The sequence below is a fragment of the Lagopus leucura genome, unplaced genomic scaffold (assembly GCF_019238085.1).
Source record: "Lagopus leucura isolate 7727_CA_CO unplaced genomic scaffold, USGS_WTPT01 Super-Scaffold_100012, whole genome shotgun sequence".
Taxonomy (NCBI): domain Eukaryota; kingdom Metazoa; phylum Chordata; class Aves; order Galliformes; family Phasianidae; genus Lagopus; species Lagopus leucura.
The window spans coordinates 9,092,822-9,108,557 of NW_024962267.1; the positions used below are offsets into that span (position 1 = coordinate 9,092,822).

At 37.1% G+C, this 15,736-nt stretch overlaps 1 protein-coding gene across 1 annotated transcript in view; it reads left to right on the forward strand.

Moving 5' to 3' along the window:
* The window catches only part of PARD3B (par-3 family cell polarity regulator beta), a 371,446-nt gene that overhangs the window by 192,522 nt on the left and 163,188 nt on the right, over positions 1-15,736 (forward strand). The window contains exon 16 of the mRNA XM_042874585.1: positions 12,175-12,219. Within this exon, the coding sequence (XP_042730519.1) occupies positions 12,175-12,219 (45 nt within the window). The remainder of the gene's footprint in view (positions 1-12,174; positions 12,220-15,736) is intronic.

The following is a 15,736-nucleotide window of genomic DNA, read 5'->3' on the forward strand; positions in this document are numbered from 1 at the left end:
CACTGTATTGAAATCTTAGCTGAGGAAAAGGGAGCTTTTGTAAAAAATGAGCAGAAAGAATAACGGTACAAGTTTTATGTGTCTAAAAATATAGCAAAACAGCAATAATATAAGTTTTTTTTTTGTATGAAATATAAATGATTGCCAAACTACTATGGACAAAGGCTAACTTTCTTAAAACAAGTTGTATGTTTTTCATTGACAATGACAAACACAGGCAATCAAAGCACTGCAGTAAATCTTTATAAATGCTTGAAGAGTGGTAAGGTTATGGTTCTCTACCCATCAAAGCTGCGCAGAAAATCTTGCAGGCTGGGTGAAACAAAGTAAATGATTCTTTCAATATTGATAAAGCATTTGTGAGTGAAAAATTGAGGGGTTATTGCAGTTGAAAACTGTGTCATGTTTTGATGATAGTTCAAGGAAAAATTTGCAAGGTTCTTAAGCCGTGAAGAATCAGAAACCAAATAAGCATGCCTTTTGCCTTCTAGTTCTTTGTGGCACTAGTCCTTTATCTTCCCTTTTCAGATTAAAGTGTTGAGGGGAGTAACTTAGGGAGCTATCATTAGGGTGTGTTTAACAATAGATTTGTGTTTTGTTGGATCAGACTTTCATAGACAATTAATATATTCTTATGTTGTATAGAGATAACTGTTTGTGATAGGTGTTTTTTTTTTCTTGAAATGTTCAAATTTGGTCTTAGTTTTTTTATCATTGATTCTTATTTCTTAGTACTGTAATATTATTTTAATGTACCATTAAGTGTGTGTGCTTCTATAATGGAGTGCTATGAACAGTTACTAACACACGGTAAGGATGATTTAGAGTGGTTTCTTAGACAAAAAACACTTCAATTTTGAAGTGCATGACCTGACCAGAAATGTGTACTTTTGCATTCTATTCCACCCTTTTGACAAAGAAGGATGCATTAGATAGATTTCTTTTTCATGTTCTCTTTTTTAATTGTTGTTTAATGTTACTGCATGTACTGAAGAAAGAAATGAGCTTTATGTACTTCTTGTAGTCAGCACCTGGTTGCTTTTCTGTGCAGCCTACTATAGGGATCCTGCTCTAGCAGGGCAGTGAACTAGATATCTCCAGAGGTTCCTTCCAGCCCTACAATTCTGTGATTCTGGAAGGTAAAAAAAAAAAACAAAACATCATGTTCAACTTTGCAGAGCCTTTTTTTGGCTCATTTAACAGCTCCCACAGAAGTCATTATGAAAGAATGCTTGTAAGCAGCAATACAATATTAGGCAATGAGAATGTGCTTGAGAGCATGTTACGAACTACCAGGTAATTTGCCCTTCTTTTCCTCCAGTTCTTGTGTTCATTTATATTGTAAGATTCAAAGCAGTGTAAACAATCTGCTTTTGATACACACGCGTGATACTTTGAGAATGTACCTGATTTACTTAATTGTAGTGGTTTTAAAAAAAAAGTGTGTAGATGTCCTTAGTGTCTAAAAATAATAATTGTTCCTTGTGGAAGGTAGTTATTAAAAATGCAAGTAAAACCGAAAGGGATAACGATCAATCTGGTTGGGAACACTCATGTTTTATCTTCTTCGTGCATGGTGATGTGGTAGACTTGTGTATTCACAGTTATTTGGAGGAAGAAATATAATGCAGCTGCACATTGAAAGGTTGTTTGTATGGTTTTTTTAAGTAAATTCCTACTTTATTAAGGAAATGTGCCTGATTTTAATCATTTTGTTAAGGCTGCTAGTTGCTAGAAACATGAGAATTTCTATCTTGTAGAAAAATGAAGCTAGGACCTCTTACAGGCATTCTTTAGTAAGTGGTGAACCACTGTGTTCAGTTTTCTACTTATAAAAGATTTTAATTGAAAGCTTTTGGCTGGAAAGGTAAGGGGAAGAGGAACATGAAAATCTGAGTTAAAGAACTGCAATATAAACACTCCTAATGCAACTAAAATTTCAGTAATTTGGTACCTAAAACTGTGCTTCCAAAGAGAATATTCATATAATGTACATTCCAAAGTGTAATTTTTGGAGAAGGAAGTTCTTAGTGTAGTTTTATATTACATGTATTATTTAACTGCAGTCGTCACCCATAGTAAGTTCTCATCCCTGCTGAGTACCCGTTATTGATTTCAGTGTGATGCTTGCCAGTGCAGAAAAGGTGAAAAGTGCTGCTGTCTTTATCTTTTCCACCCGGAGTTGTGGGTTCTGTCTGTGAATGACTTGTTGGTATCACAGAGAAACCTTATAGCAGATTTGGTAACAAAGGATGTTTTTGCTATCTGAAAATATAACCACTAGGCCCTCTTTTTCTGGCCATCACGTGTTCTACAGTTCTACTGTTCCTTTCCAAAATAAATAATACGATGAACAGAAAAATAACAGAAATCCAGAAGAAAAGCTTTGAGACTTCACAAAATGTGACTTAAATGCAGTTTCTTTCCTTTAAAACCAAATAGTGTCTAAGCTGAGTGTCACCCCAGATTTGGAAAGACAACACCTGTCTGTCCTTAAAGGTGTAAGGTTCAGAAATCACCTGGGTATCTTTAGACAAAAACAACATCCTAGTATCTTTAGAACAGAATTAACGTAATTTAGAGTATAAATGTGAAATCTTTACTGCTATTCACTTGGAAATCATTGCATTTTACTTTGGAATATGCTTATAATGCATGGATTGCATTGTTATGAGATGAAAATGGTATGGATTACGTGATGGCATCATCTTAAGAAGGATCATGAAAGGCAGGTAGCAAGTTTAAATATGAGAAGCTGAGAATCCTGGCATTGCTACAGATTGCAAACCTTAAGGCAGTATACTAAATTTGTCAGATTAGGGAGGTATTGAAATTACAAAGTAGGGATCTTCTCATTTTGATGAGGGCTGACATATGCTTAAAAGGCAAATTTGTTAAGTAAAGACCAGTCTATAATTATACAGATTCACAATACAAGCCCGTTTAAAATGATGTTCATCTTTTCAGTTGTATGTATATTAGTGACTCCAAAAGTAATGCCTCCTATTTATTTCCATGGAAACTACAACAGATTCAAAGAGCACAATAACATTACTTGACAGAGCAAACTCTGAGCTACGAAATGCTATTTTTCAACAGTCATCATCATTAGCTGTGCATTTTTGCCAGCAGTGAATGTGAGCCTACGTGTCATGCTTATAAAAATCTGTATGGCAGTCTGGAACACGGCTTGTCTTTTGCATCACTGTCACCACTGCTGAAAGGCTCCACCCACTGCCTCACTGTGCTCACATCCTCTGTTTGATCTCCAGAAACGATCAGCAAATGTTGATGAGTGCCAATGGGTGCCATTTTTCTTTTCCATACGGGGAAACTCCATGTCACACCTTTGCTTTGTACGTACTTCCATGTCAGATGCCTTTTTGTCAGATTGCCCCTCTGCTGATGTCTGTCAAACAACCTGTTGATGTCTGCAACAAAATGTAATGGAATATTGGTGGAAAGGTTGAATTTCTATTTCCCTGCCACTATCAGTTTCCTCTGACATTATGGGCCAACATTATAGAATAGGAGGCATTATTTGTGGAGCAGTCCTTCATATTTAAAGCCCAGAAACTTTTGAGTCCCTAATCAGTTTTCCAGTCGCATTTGTTTACAAAATCATAATTTGTAAATTAATACCTTCAGTGAAGGGTATCAGGAAATAAAGAGAAGAAATGTAAGAGTGCATGGTACTATTAGCACGTAGCATCATCATTCCACGTATCAAATCTTGTAATGGAAGGGGTGTGGCATGTACAGGGAGAGCTGTAAGTTAATTGTCAGTAGGAAGAAATGGTTTGGTTTGTTGATGGATGGCATGTTTCTTGTTGTTGTGTTGTTGATTGGACAACTGGACAGGAGCAGAAGACATGAACCACTGCCACTTGGTTGTTCAGGCAGGGCTCATGTGTGTGCCAGGAGGTGTATGAGCTGGCATGAATGAAAAATGGCAGTGTCTGGAGGTAGTGTGTTTGATGGTCTCTTTAACTGTAGATGAGTCAGATTTCGCTTGAATACACTTAAAAAGTCAATAGTATGTGTGAGGTACTGTTGTAGAATATCTTAAAAAATAAAAATAATACTATGAAGCAGCTATAGCGGTCGTGTGGTATTTTCTTTGGTTTTGCAGGTATGTGCAGAAAATTCTACATAGTATGTATAGATGTCTTTATACCAGGTGTATGAGGGCAGCAAAAATGTTATCAATGCGTCTTGATCACTTTAGCATCCATCTTTGAGGTGGTGGTCAAAGGCTGCTTTGAATTTACTGCTTCATTCGGAATGTTAGGATACAGATTAGTTCCATTTCAGCTGCAAGTCCTAATGTGCTTCCCTGCAGCTGTGTTAAGATAATGACAGTACTTTCTGGGTTAGTGATAGAGTTCATATCTTGTGTCCTATGGTATACTTTTTCTTTGCCTTGTCTACTTTTATTTTGTACTGGTGACAAAATAACACCACCACACATTTCCTTTTATTAATCATGGCACTTGAAAAGTGTCCACTTGGTTGGATGATTTCTTATGGATGACAGTGCTTGAATATATTAGCAGGAAAAAGAAGTGTCCTTTTGCCATGATTTCAAGAATTTGTGCAGACCAGCCAATGTCTGACTTGGATTGCTTACTTGTACTGATTAGATTTAGACTGCTTGCCAAGTCTGGACCTGTGCTTATGATGCCATGTTAAAAACTAGTGAAACAAATTCAGAAATGCTGGAAATAAATTTGGTGTTGTGCCTTCCCACTTCTGATGTAAGTCATACTTTTTTTAATTGCAGATGAAAATGAAGAAATAATGTCTTCTATACAAGTAATCAGAATGACCATTTTTCCTTTCCTTCTATACACAGATTTTTCTCACACATTAGCATGCGTTTCTAGAAAATATCTGTGTAACAGTTCATCAGAATCCATTTTTAGTAGGGTTTTTTCTTTTAACTGTATTACAAAGGAGACAGAAGAGCAATATGGATTTTATTGTGTTGTATCGAAAAAGAAGAGAAAAAGGAAGGCAAGAATATTTTATTTATTTCCAGCACTTCTATTTTCCATAAATCTTTATGCACAGGAATGGTTTAGGTTATGCAGGAGTATAACTGTAGCCATGGGAATTGTATTCAAAAACATGGAAGTGTGGCTTGTTTTAACCTGAAGCAGCATGAAATTGAACTATATGAGTATATAGCAGTATTGTTGTGTATCAATTCAGGCAAAGTGCTTTGTAGATTTATATTTAAGGATGTTGGTATAATGACCCATGACTGCTATCCCAAGGTATTCTATCTTCTTTTCCCCATGAAGAAAAAACCCATAGATTCTAACAAATGAAGCTCTAAAGCCTGAAGAAGTAGAAATATCCTTTAATTGGTTTTAAATGTGAGGGAAATTTGATTTGCTAAAACACAATTTGACCTTGGTGTGTATTTATTGAAAATATCAGCCAACTTCATTTATGTATTTAAGAATAATTATTAAGTGAATATGCAAGATATGAGGTGCTGGAGTATTCTGCCATAAAGCCACTATATAAGTATATGGTCATTCCTTTGTTTACGAGGAGGTACATTAGATAACAGTTCATGCTTTTAGAACACCTCAAAATAAAGATAAACTAATGCTTATAGAAGGATGTGGGAAATGCAATTGATACTGTTATCAGCTACTTCTGTGATTGGCTCCAAACCAAGTTATCCTTATTCTGACTGCAAACTTGGATATTGGAATAAATATCACGAAACATAACTACATGAAAGCTAAGCAGAGCTAATGGGGATTGCTCTTCAGTTAAAGCAATTATTTGATTCTCATGCAACTGAAAGCATACTTTTTTGGAGGTCTCCAAAAGTGTTTTACGATTTTAAAGTCGTTACTTTTTTAACCAGGTTGTGTTTATGTAACCAAGTTTAAAACTGCTTTTAGAAGTTAGCTAGGTTCATAGGAACATCCACTGTTGAGAAGATGGGTCAGAATTTGAATAGGCTTTTCAGTGTTACTGGATTATAATGGCAATTTAACAATCATCTCTTGGAGAGAGGGACTTGTCACAAATGAAAATGATGTAAGTTTAGGAAAACCAGTGATATGTATATGGCTGCGGTTGTCTTGGGGATCAAGGGCCACGAAATACTTAGAAGATTTTTTTAGCTCATGTCATGAACAGCTTTATTGTACTGCCAGATACATCTTTTCTGAGATTAGAATAGATACATATTTTCTGAGACTGCTTTGCAGAATAAATTTTTAGAAACGAACATGACAGTTTTTTTTAGTTTATGTAACTTTCTAAATTCAGATCTGCAAGTAGGAAATTAAACTGAGTTATTAAGTAATAAGGACACTGAGACTAAATTGAAAATGAGATTATTTTATTCTATATGGTAAGAAAGATTTTCAGCAAGGTCATTATTTAGTTCATCACAAAATCTGTGATGCATTTGAGGGGAAGGTGAATTGTGGCAAAAGGACGTGTAGGCGAGTTGGAATGTTAATTTTTTTGACTGGTTTTGTAGAAACCTTTTGGGATTCAAGAACATTTGCTATGGAACTGACTGGGAATGTCAGATGTACTGCTGGTGTTAGATCTGAGAACATGGTAACATGGTTGTGGTGGTAGTTTCTTACAGAACTTTAGTCTCAGTTTGAAGAAGGTTGATCTTTTAAGGCACTTGCACAATTGAAGTGTTATGGGGGAGAAAATAACAGTTAAGTTAGTGTATACTTACTATAAGAAAGGAAGTACAGATAATAATGAAGTCATATTTTCAAGTCAGCCTTAAGAGCAGTTTGTTTTAAATCTGTTCCCTATCAATGTTCTCAACAAGTGAATGACAGATTAGATTAGGAATTTGTGGTTTAACCCTAGGAGTGTGAAAGAAGTGTTAATGATGTGTGGAATAAGTGTAGTGGGGGAGCCCGGTCAGATTCAGCCCTGTAAGGTTTCACTGGAACAGAGCTCAGAGAGATTAGAAGGACAACAGAAATGTAAAAGAAGCAGTGATTGCCTCAATTAGCAGTGTAACCTTCAATAATGAGGGTTTCTTGAAGAAAGTGAATAAATTTGTATCATGCCGGCAGTGAAACTGTAAAACAACATTATTTTCTGAAAATAAGAAAATTTCCATTTAAAGATGCATGTGTCTAATGTCCAGCATCAACCGGACTAATGGTTCTTAAACAACACGTAGTAGAGACAGCAAACTTAGGTGTTTGTATTTTCCTTTCTGTGTGTTAACATACCAGGAGGAGACCAGAGGTGAGTGGTGTTGTCCGTCAGGGTTCTGCACTGGGATGAGCGCGGTCTAATATTTTCAGTGTTAACACGGGCAGTGGAATTGAATACACCTCAGCAAGTCTGCAGATGTCACCGAGCTGAGTGATGCAGTTGACTCTCTGGAGGGAAGGAAAAACATCTGGACAGGCTTAAGAAGTGAGCCCACACAAAACTCCAAGTTTTCACCAAGTTCACCAAGACCAAGTTGCAAGGTTGTGCACTGAGGTTGGGGCAATTCCATGTATCAGTACAGACTGGGTGACAGATTGAGAGCAGCCCTGCAGAAAATGACGTGGGGGTACTAGTGGATACATCAAAAGAAACGTGGCCAACAGATCAAGGAGATGATTCATCCCTTCTATGTCACCTTCATTAGTTGCCTGAATCCAGCTGTGGGGCCTTCAGCACAAGAGAGACAGTGTCCTCCTAGAGCAGGTCCGGAGGAGGCCACGAGGATGCTCAGAGGGCTGGAGCACCTCTACTATGAGGATAGGCTGAAGGAGTTGGATTGTTTGTTTCCAGGGAGACATCATTGCAGCCTTCCAGCACTGAAAAGGGGCCCACAGGGAGAGGCTCTGTTAAACTTTCACCATCGTTTGCAGAGAGTAGAGGAAACTATTGAAGGAAAGGATTTTAAGACTATGCAAATTTGTCCTTCCTAACATGCTCAGTTTATCAGTTCAGTAGATTTTAGTATAAAAGTCTGTGGTCTTTTTACAAAGAACTACAGTGAAAACCCAGAACAGCCAGCAGCATTTTCTAAGTGATGGTTGTGAGCCAGCATTTGACACATTCTCTGTGAGTAATTTATGTCACTCCTAGAAGGGGAAACACTTCACCGAGGAAATAAATATGGCAGGAGAATTATGTCATTGGCACTATCATTGACTAAAATTAATTGATGATGCAGTGCCTTCATTATGCTGAAAGGCCTGGGTACGGATACAGTCCACTGGAAAAAAACGGTGACCAATTTGTCACCTTCCTTTATTTTCTAATGTTTATGCCACAGAAACTGACAGATTCTAAAAAGCACAGAAGCACCATTTGCGTATGTGATTTGGGAATATGTCCATTGTTAATTAACTGTAAGAAGTTTTGTATTGGGATGCCAACCAACTGATAATGGACATTTGTTCTCTAGGAAATTCTTTTTAGGCGCTCTTCTTATTTCCCATTTATTGTAATTTTTAGTCCCTGTTTGCTTTTATTCTGATGTAGAACTACAGTTGGTTTTCAAAGACATTTGTTAGTTTGTCCAACAGAAATTTTAGAAATGCAGTTTAACTTTCAGAGGATTTCAGTAGCTATTGGGCAATGTGACAAATCATTCAAAAAAGGCACTGAGTTGAAGACTGTTACCCTGCATCTTGTGAATAGCAGTGACTCCTTGTTTTGGGGATAAATAGGGTAATTTTGTAGAAAGATTGCACTGGGAAAAAGAAAAAATCTGTTATCACAGCTGGCTGCAGCATTTCTTTGTGCTTCCCTAAACAACAGTTTGGAAGTAGCTTGACCCTTCAAGGTGGGCTGTGTGTAGATGCAAACTCTTTCTGAGGCAGCACATAAGATTTGTTGCACACTAAATGATTGGCAGTCATGCAGGTTACATTGGTTATCTTTAGTGGGGCAAAGAAATGTCACCCAAAAGATTATACGGAGGATATGGATGCTTTCTGGTTGCTTTTACTGCTGCTGAACAATACTGCCTGGTTTCTTGAAGCAAAACAACCTTCTAAAAAATTACCATAGGAAATTCTAATACAATTGTTTAGTCCTAACTTAGAGTTTGTTTGGTTTTTAACCTTTTGTTTTGGTTGTTGGCATTTGTTCTTCTTCGTAATATTCTATTTTATATAATCTAGAGTCTTGCTGGTCCCCCAAGTGTACATGCTTTTCTTATGTAGCTGTAGAACGTCAGTCGCAATCATGTCAGTAATTACTTAAAGTACTAGCAGTGAGTATGTAACTGGCTTCTGTGATGACAGTGCAGCTCCTAAACAGTAGAAGTTGGGTTTAAATGAACTAGCATGTTTTATGCTCCAAACACTGATAACTTCATGAACTGACATCCCCTGTAGTTTAGGGACATTTCAATGTGTAAAGTCTCTGATTGACCAGTTAAGGACAATTTTCTTCTTTGTGTGATATACTTCATGCACTGATCTCTCCCTGCTATTTTTATTGTATCGTGTGCAACAATGCTAGCTCATGAATACGCATTGTTTAGAGCGTTCCCATCCAAATAGTTGCAGTTGAAGTTTTGTTGTAAATGCCTTTCTGATACACGCCAGTCAGATGCTGTGGATTCTGAGTGTGATCCTATTGAGCTGAAATTCTGCATACTTGTAATGTAATTTTTTTTTGATGTTACAGTAAGAAAATATTTCTTTTTACTTGAGTGTTGAGATTAGACAGTATGTTTTGCTTCTTTAAAATCTTTCAGGTGCCTTTCTGCAAACGTAAACCAACATTAGTGTGAACTTAAAACATACATTCCTATTTAGCACTTTTTTCCATAGCCAAGGAGAGCCAGAGAAATACTACTTCTGTTGCAACGGATCAGTTGCGTCAATTTTGAACATCATGCAAAATAGTACCCAAAAATGCTGTTTTGTCAAAGGGGACATCTTATATACTAAATAAAATCTCCTGTGAGAAAAATTTCAACTTATGCATGTATATAAAGTTGAAGGAAATGAGTATTTATTCTCATTAGCCTTTCCTACTTTTCTGTCATCTTCTGTTTGTTCCCCAAGGAAAAGGGATGCTAATGAGTGGAATTCTTGAGCAGCAGATGAGTCTGCGCCACTCCGTTCTAATGAGAGGTGGATACCCTCCAAGTTACTGCCTAGGCTTACTACCTCATGGAATGAAAAATGTCTTGTGGAAAGGCCGACATTTTGCACAGACTGATACAAATCTTCAATTTTTCTGCTCCCCATTTTGCGTGTGTTTAAATGCATTTTGCTAACCTTGTTTTCTGGTAGGATTATTTTTCATTTCCTAATCATTTTTTTTTCTTTCTTCTTTCCCTCCAGTATTAAAATCTAATTTTTGCATGTGAAGCTGGTCTGTAAAGTATGATTAATTCAAATGGCTTTACCTCTTTTAATAACAAAACTTAGTTTCAGGCAGAGCCAGGCATCAGCATGGTTTTAAGAAATGCTGTGAACCTTGGGATCTATTATTTTTCAAGCTCCTACATAGTGTAACATTGCCTACCCCAACTAATTATCATTTATTACAGTGATTGCTGTTAGTGACTGCTATAATTGAAGTTGCGTATCAGTTTCTATTATAAACCCTTGTTTCCACACAATCATATAACTTGCCAAAGCATTAGCCTTTAGAACAAAAGTTTTCCATGGTAGTGTTCTCCTCAGAGGTAAATTCTGGGGGAAAGAGGAGGAAAAAGAGTTGTAACTGTCCTTATAGAAAGTCCTTGTCTGGGCATTTTGAGTTGTAGGATCAGCTAAATTGCATAGCAGGAAGCTGAATAGTTACCATCATTTTGGGGGACTAGGAAAGCTTAGAAGTTAAAGGATAAAGAATGCAGTACCTTTAGTTTTGACTACTCTTGCTGTTTTGCCTTTCAGTATCTCTGCATAACACTTCAAACAGTTGTTAGTCTTACTTTATTTGTATCTGCATTTCATAGCATCATTTAACAGCGTTAATTTTAGTAATGGTGGGAAATGTCTGATAGCTTAGAAAAGTGGATACAAGGTAAACAGTCAAGTATTGATTCATGATTCCAGTCCTGAATGTGGTGCTGGTTTTTGGGTAAAAAGTGAGGTGGGGAGGGCAGTGTAAGAGAGCATTTTCTACGATTATTTTCCTGGTAATAGCTGCTAAATGTCAATAACTGCTGCAGAGCTTTTCCCTGGGTAGAAAATGACATCTTCCTGTACCGCTGCAGATAACCCTGTCTGCAAACTTTTTATGGTGACCACTATATAAAGAATGTGTAAGTTCACATTTATGGTGGCTTGAGCATGACTTGACAATTTATTATATCGTATAAAGAAATCACATTTTAAGGCATAATATAAGGGAGTGCTTGGGCAGACAGAGTAAAGGATAAGCTTTGAAGCCTAACATTCATTTCCTGTGCTTGTTTTATCATCCCTAACATTGCACTAGCACCATTTCTTTGCATAGAATTCATTTTAAGAAGTAGTGATTGGTTCTTTCAGCCAGCCCTCTGGGACAGTGTTTTAATTATTTTCATGAGATATATGATAATAAACTGAAGTACAGTAGAAATGACAATTTTTGTTACATTCAGAAATTGTTCCTCCGCTAGTCTGGCTGCAAACTGTTACTGCTGTAAACATCTGTCTTTATACGATGTTGTGAAATTCTACACGGGGATGATTAACTGAAAAATAAATCATAGCATGAAGAAAGCACAAGCCTTCAGAAAGATAATCTTTTTGGAGACCTCATTGTCTGCAGAGGGTCCTATGACTCAGTGAGATGTCTTGTGCATGAGAAGGTTTCCACATCTGGATTCTTTTTACCAATTGAGGTCTTTGATCTGAAAATGTTACAGCTCTCCTATGCCCTGTAATTTGTCTGGCAAGATGAGTTATTTACAAATGCAATTGCTCTTCTGACAACTCAGTTTTGAGCGTGTAAGTGCTGGGGTCCTGATCTGTAATCCACAAGGACTGCTGGGAGTACTTTTATTGGTTTCAGTGAGCTTTGATTCAGGTTTTTGGACTTAGAAGTGCCCTAGGTGGATTAGGGTGGGGGGAAAAAAAAGAGTTTTTACAAATGATTATAATTTAAAGATTTGGTCTGCTGTGCATCTGAAATAATTTGACAGCATTTCAAAGGCGTGTGAATTTTAGTAAGTTTCTGATCTTTGTGTCTTTTCTTTTATTCCTACAGTGGCAGATGAAAGCAAAGTTGGTTCCTTGGCCGGGCGCAGATCAGGTAAACTTCTTTTTTGGAGGAAGAGCCAGCAACCTGAAAGTAGGATGGCCAGTAAATGAAGTCAGCCTACGCAAACTGTGGTGCTTAAATAGGTTGCAAATTAAGGCAAATTACTTTGTATTTCCTGGTTCTGTGTTGTGCAGCAATGAATTAATACTGTTCTTTGCCAAGCAGCATATTGTAGCTGAGTCATTTGCAGGAAGAGATGTCTCTTTTTTTTCAGTTTAGGTGTTGCAAACTGAAGAAAATGAGGGTTCACATGTCATGTAGAAACTTCAAAAAATGTAGTTTTTCTTTTTTTCCTTGCTCTGAGTTCCACTTCTGCTACCAGAATTATTGAAGATAACACAAAAATATTCTATAGTTTAAAGAAAAAGAAGTCAGAGTTTTTCCTTCCGTTATGCTTATGCAGTAGAGATTATTGTTGTTAAAACTTTTCTGGCCACTGCAACAAAAAAAAAAAAAAAAAAAAAAAAGGAAAAGAACAATTAGTCCATAATGTTGTCGTTACTGTTCCTACTTATTAAACAATTTGCACAAACCACACCATAGTACTGTACAACTTGCAGTTCTTATATTATAAGAACTTTTAAGGAAATGCTGTAAGATTGTAAATTTTCACAAGGCACAAATAAGCTGACATGAGAAACATTGAAACCTTCCTAGAAAACTCAAGTTTATTTGGTGATCTCTTTTCATGTTAGGAAGCCCTGAGGCTTCTGGCTGCCCCTTTGCTGTATGATTGTATGTTGACTTTTTCCACCCCTTTGACAGAATTAAAAAGCTGAGTTTGTGTGAAGGAAGGTCAGCTATGAGATTCCTGGTTGTTCCCTGTACAACTGGGTGTCCTCCTATGGTTTTGTTATCTTGTAGTTCTCTGGTATGGATTTTCCTTATCTGAAGACCTTTTCCTGAACTTAAAGTAGACAAATTCTTTCTACATTCTTTTGGCTTCTTTCCTAAGTCTGTGAGCCTCTTGGATTCTTTTTCTGAATAAAGAGCTAGTTCATATGTCTTATAACACTATCACTTCTGTGGAGAAAAAAATCTTTCAACTTCTTGTTTTGGGAATGTGAAAGCTTCAAAGAAAGGATCTTTTCAAGTCAGAGAAGCAAGGGGTGTTGCCCCTGGTTGTTGTTGTTTTTTTTTTTTATCCTATGTAGAGAAATTACAACAAGCACGCAATATCATGCAGTATTCCAAAGATCACCAGAATTTACTGCTGTCAGAGGATATTGAAAAGAAACTTGGTGAGATCAGGAATCTTTGTCAGTCAGTTATCACAGACTTATTGAGCTTTATACCATTTTTAGCAGCATGTGATCTTTCTTCTGCATACTTCTCCAGATTATTGAAAACAGCGGCTTTCAATTTGATCTCTTTGAAGACACCCAAGAATTTTATATGAAAATGTGTACCCACACTTACTGACTTCTGTCTCATTTGCTTTTCTTACCTTCCACGGACCTCTTCCATGTACTTAAGATCTTCTTCTAATAGGCTAAAATCTCTGTGGCCAGCAGATCAACTAAGAGCCAAAATTTCCTACAGATTGTCTCGTCTGTCTCTCTTTTTGTTCCTCCTTTAGAATAAAAGGAGCTAGCTACTTCTGAGAAGGATAGCACGTAAATTATTTTCTTGGTTCTGTCCACTTTAAATATTCCTCAGATACTGTTGAAATGTTATTTTCTTCTTTAAGGTTCCATTTCCTATGCCCTCATGAAAAGAAATCAAGCTGCACTTTCAGCTTTCTTGTTGTTCCATTAAAGGTTTGTTCAAGAACAGAGTTCTTTTCACCTGATCTCTTTTTACTACTTGATATTTGGAATTTGTATCATGTATGTATGTTTCTGGCATTCCATTGCGTTGCAGAACTCTTGTTGTAGCATCTTTCATTGTGCTGCCTTCTGCCTTCCTGTAGGCACCTTTTTTAAGAAAGCTGTAAGGGAGATATTGCAACTTCTTGTGCTGGGAGCAAAATGCTTAATTTCTCATTATATAAAAAAGAGTTTCCATCCCATTCTAGACTTCAGGAAATTAAGCATATTTCTCTACAGAATTAATTATCACCTACTGACAATCAATGCAATTATCCCTTCTCTCCTTCAACATGACTTGTTCTATGAAATACACAGATGAGTAATTCTCTCTGGGGAAATATCCTTTCTGTTTCTTATGAGGCAGTGGCTCTTGAAGCATTTTGTCCCAGCTTTTGCTATAGCTCCTGTATCCCTTGCACGTTACATGTTACTGAGCTCAGGAGTTAGTTTGTTAATTTCAGAAAGTGTTACCACAACTCTGCAGAAGACCAAGGCATGAGAAGGATCTGTTCTGCGGCCCATCTTCCTGTCTTTTTATGTACTGCACCCACAAACAGCTGTTCATATTCTTTTCCATAAAAAAAATCTGATTTTAGAAGCATGTCTGGATATACACTGGAACTAAACACGTTGCATGGGAAGGTGGCTGGAGGATCGTTCTTGTATTTTATTTTCACAGAAATGCAATAGAAATGCTTCATAGAATTCTGGTTCCCATAGTTGGCCTCTCTTTTCAGAGGAGGAGTACTCCTGCAAAGCTTACAGATATTAGTGTTGTTGCAAATGCTTTCTGCAGCACCACTGCACAAGCACTGGAATGCTGTGTTGATGTGGCCTGCTTTGTCCTTTGGGGCAAAGAGTGTGTGCAAGATATCCTCTCTTTCTAAATTCTTAAAAGGAGGACCTTTTTCTACTGCAGTCTTCTCTGTGCTTAGCAAAAGTGAGTCTGCATTCCTTAAACACCACTCCATGAGGGTGAGAAGCAGACAAGTGGGGCCTCTATATTAGAGCAGGGCAAATTCACAAAGATGAGAAATCAGTGAATATGAACTCAGCTTTTCACGATCTCATTACCATTTTAGAAAAGTAGTTACAGAACAGCTAGGGAATGGCAGGATTGTTTTTACAACACGTATAACCTGATTTATATGAAATACAGACAACTGAATTCTTTGTGGCTGTTTTTTTTTTCTTCCAAATTTTTTTTGTGTGTTCTGATTTATTGCTTAGAACACTTTTAATATGTATTGACTGTCTGCTGAGGTCTCTGCTGACACAGCTCTTTCAGATGATGCAGTGCTGGAGAAAAGCTGATGAGTCTTTCTTTATGAGCTCTGACATATTAATTAGCAAAATGGGCAAAAAAGCTTTCCTATTTTTATTTTAATGTCACTAGACCATGCTTTTGGTTTGGATTATGTTTGGAGACAGTTGTGAGGCAAGATGAGTTGCAGATCTTATTTTCTTGCTGGTTGTTATGCAAGGGATGTAACGCTGGATTTCTGCTGGCACTATCGAGTGCTGTAGGGTAGCTCTGTTACCAGCTGAGTCTTTGGCTACTTTATGTTAATGCTGTACGGCATGCGGTAACTACCCGAGTGGGAAAGGGTCCACTGGGGTAATTTGAAGGATGCATTTTGTCAAATAATGATCCTAATTTTACATTTTGTTGCCACTGTAACTACATGGTTATCGTT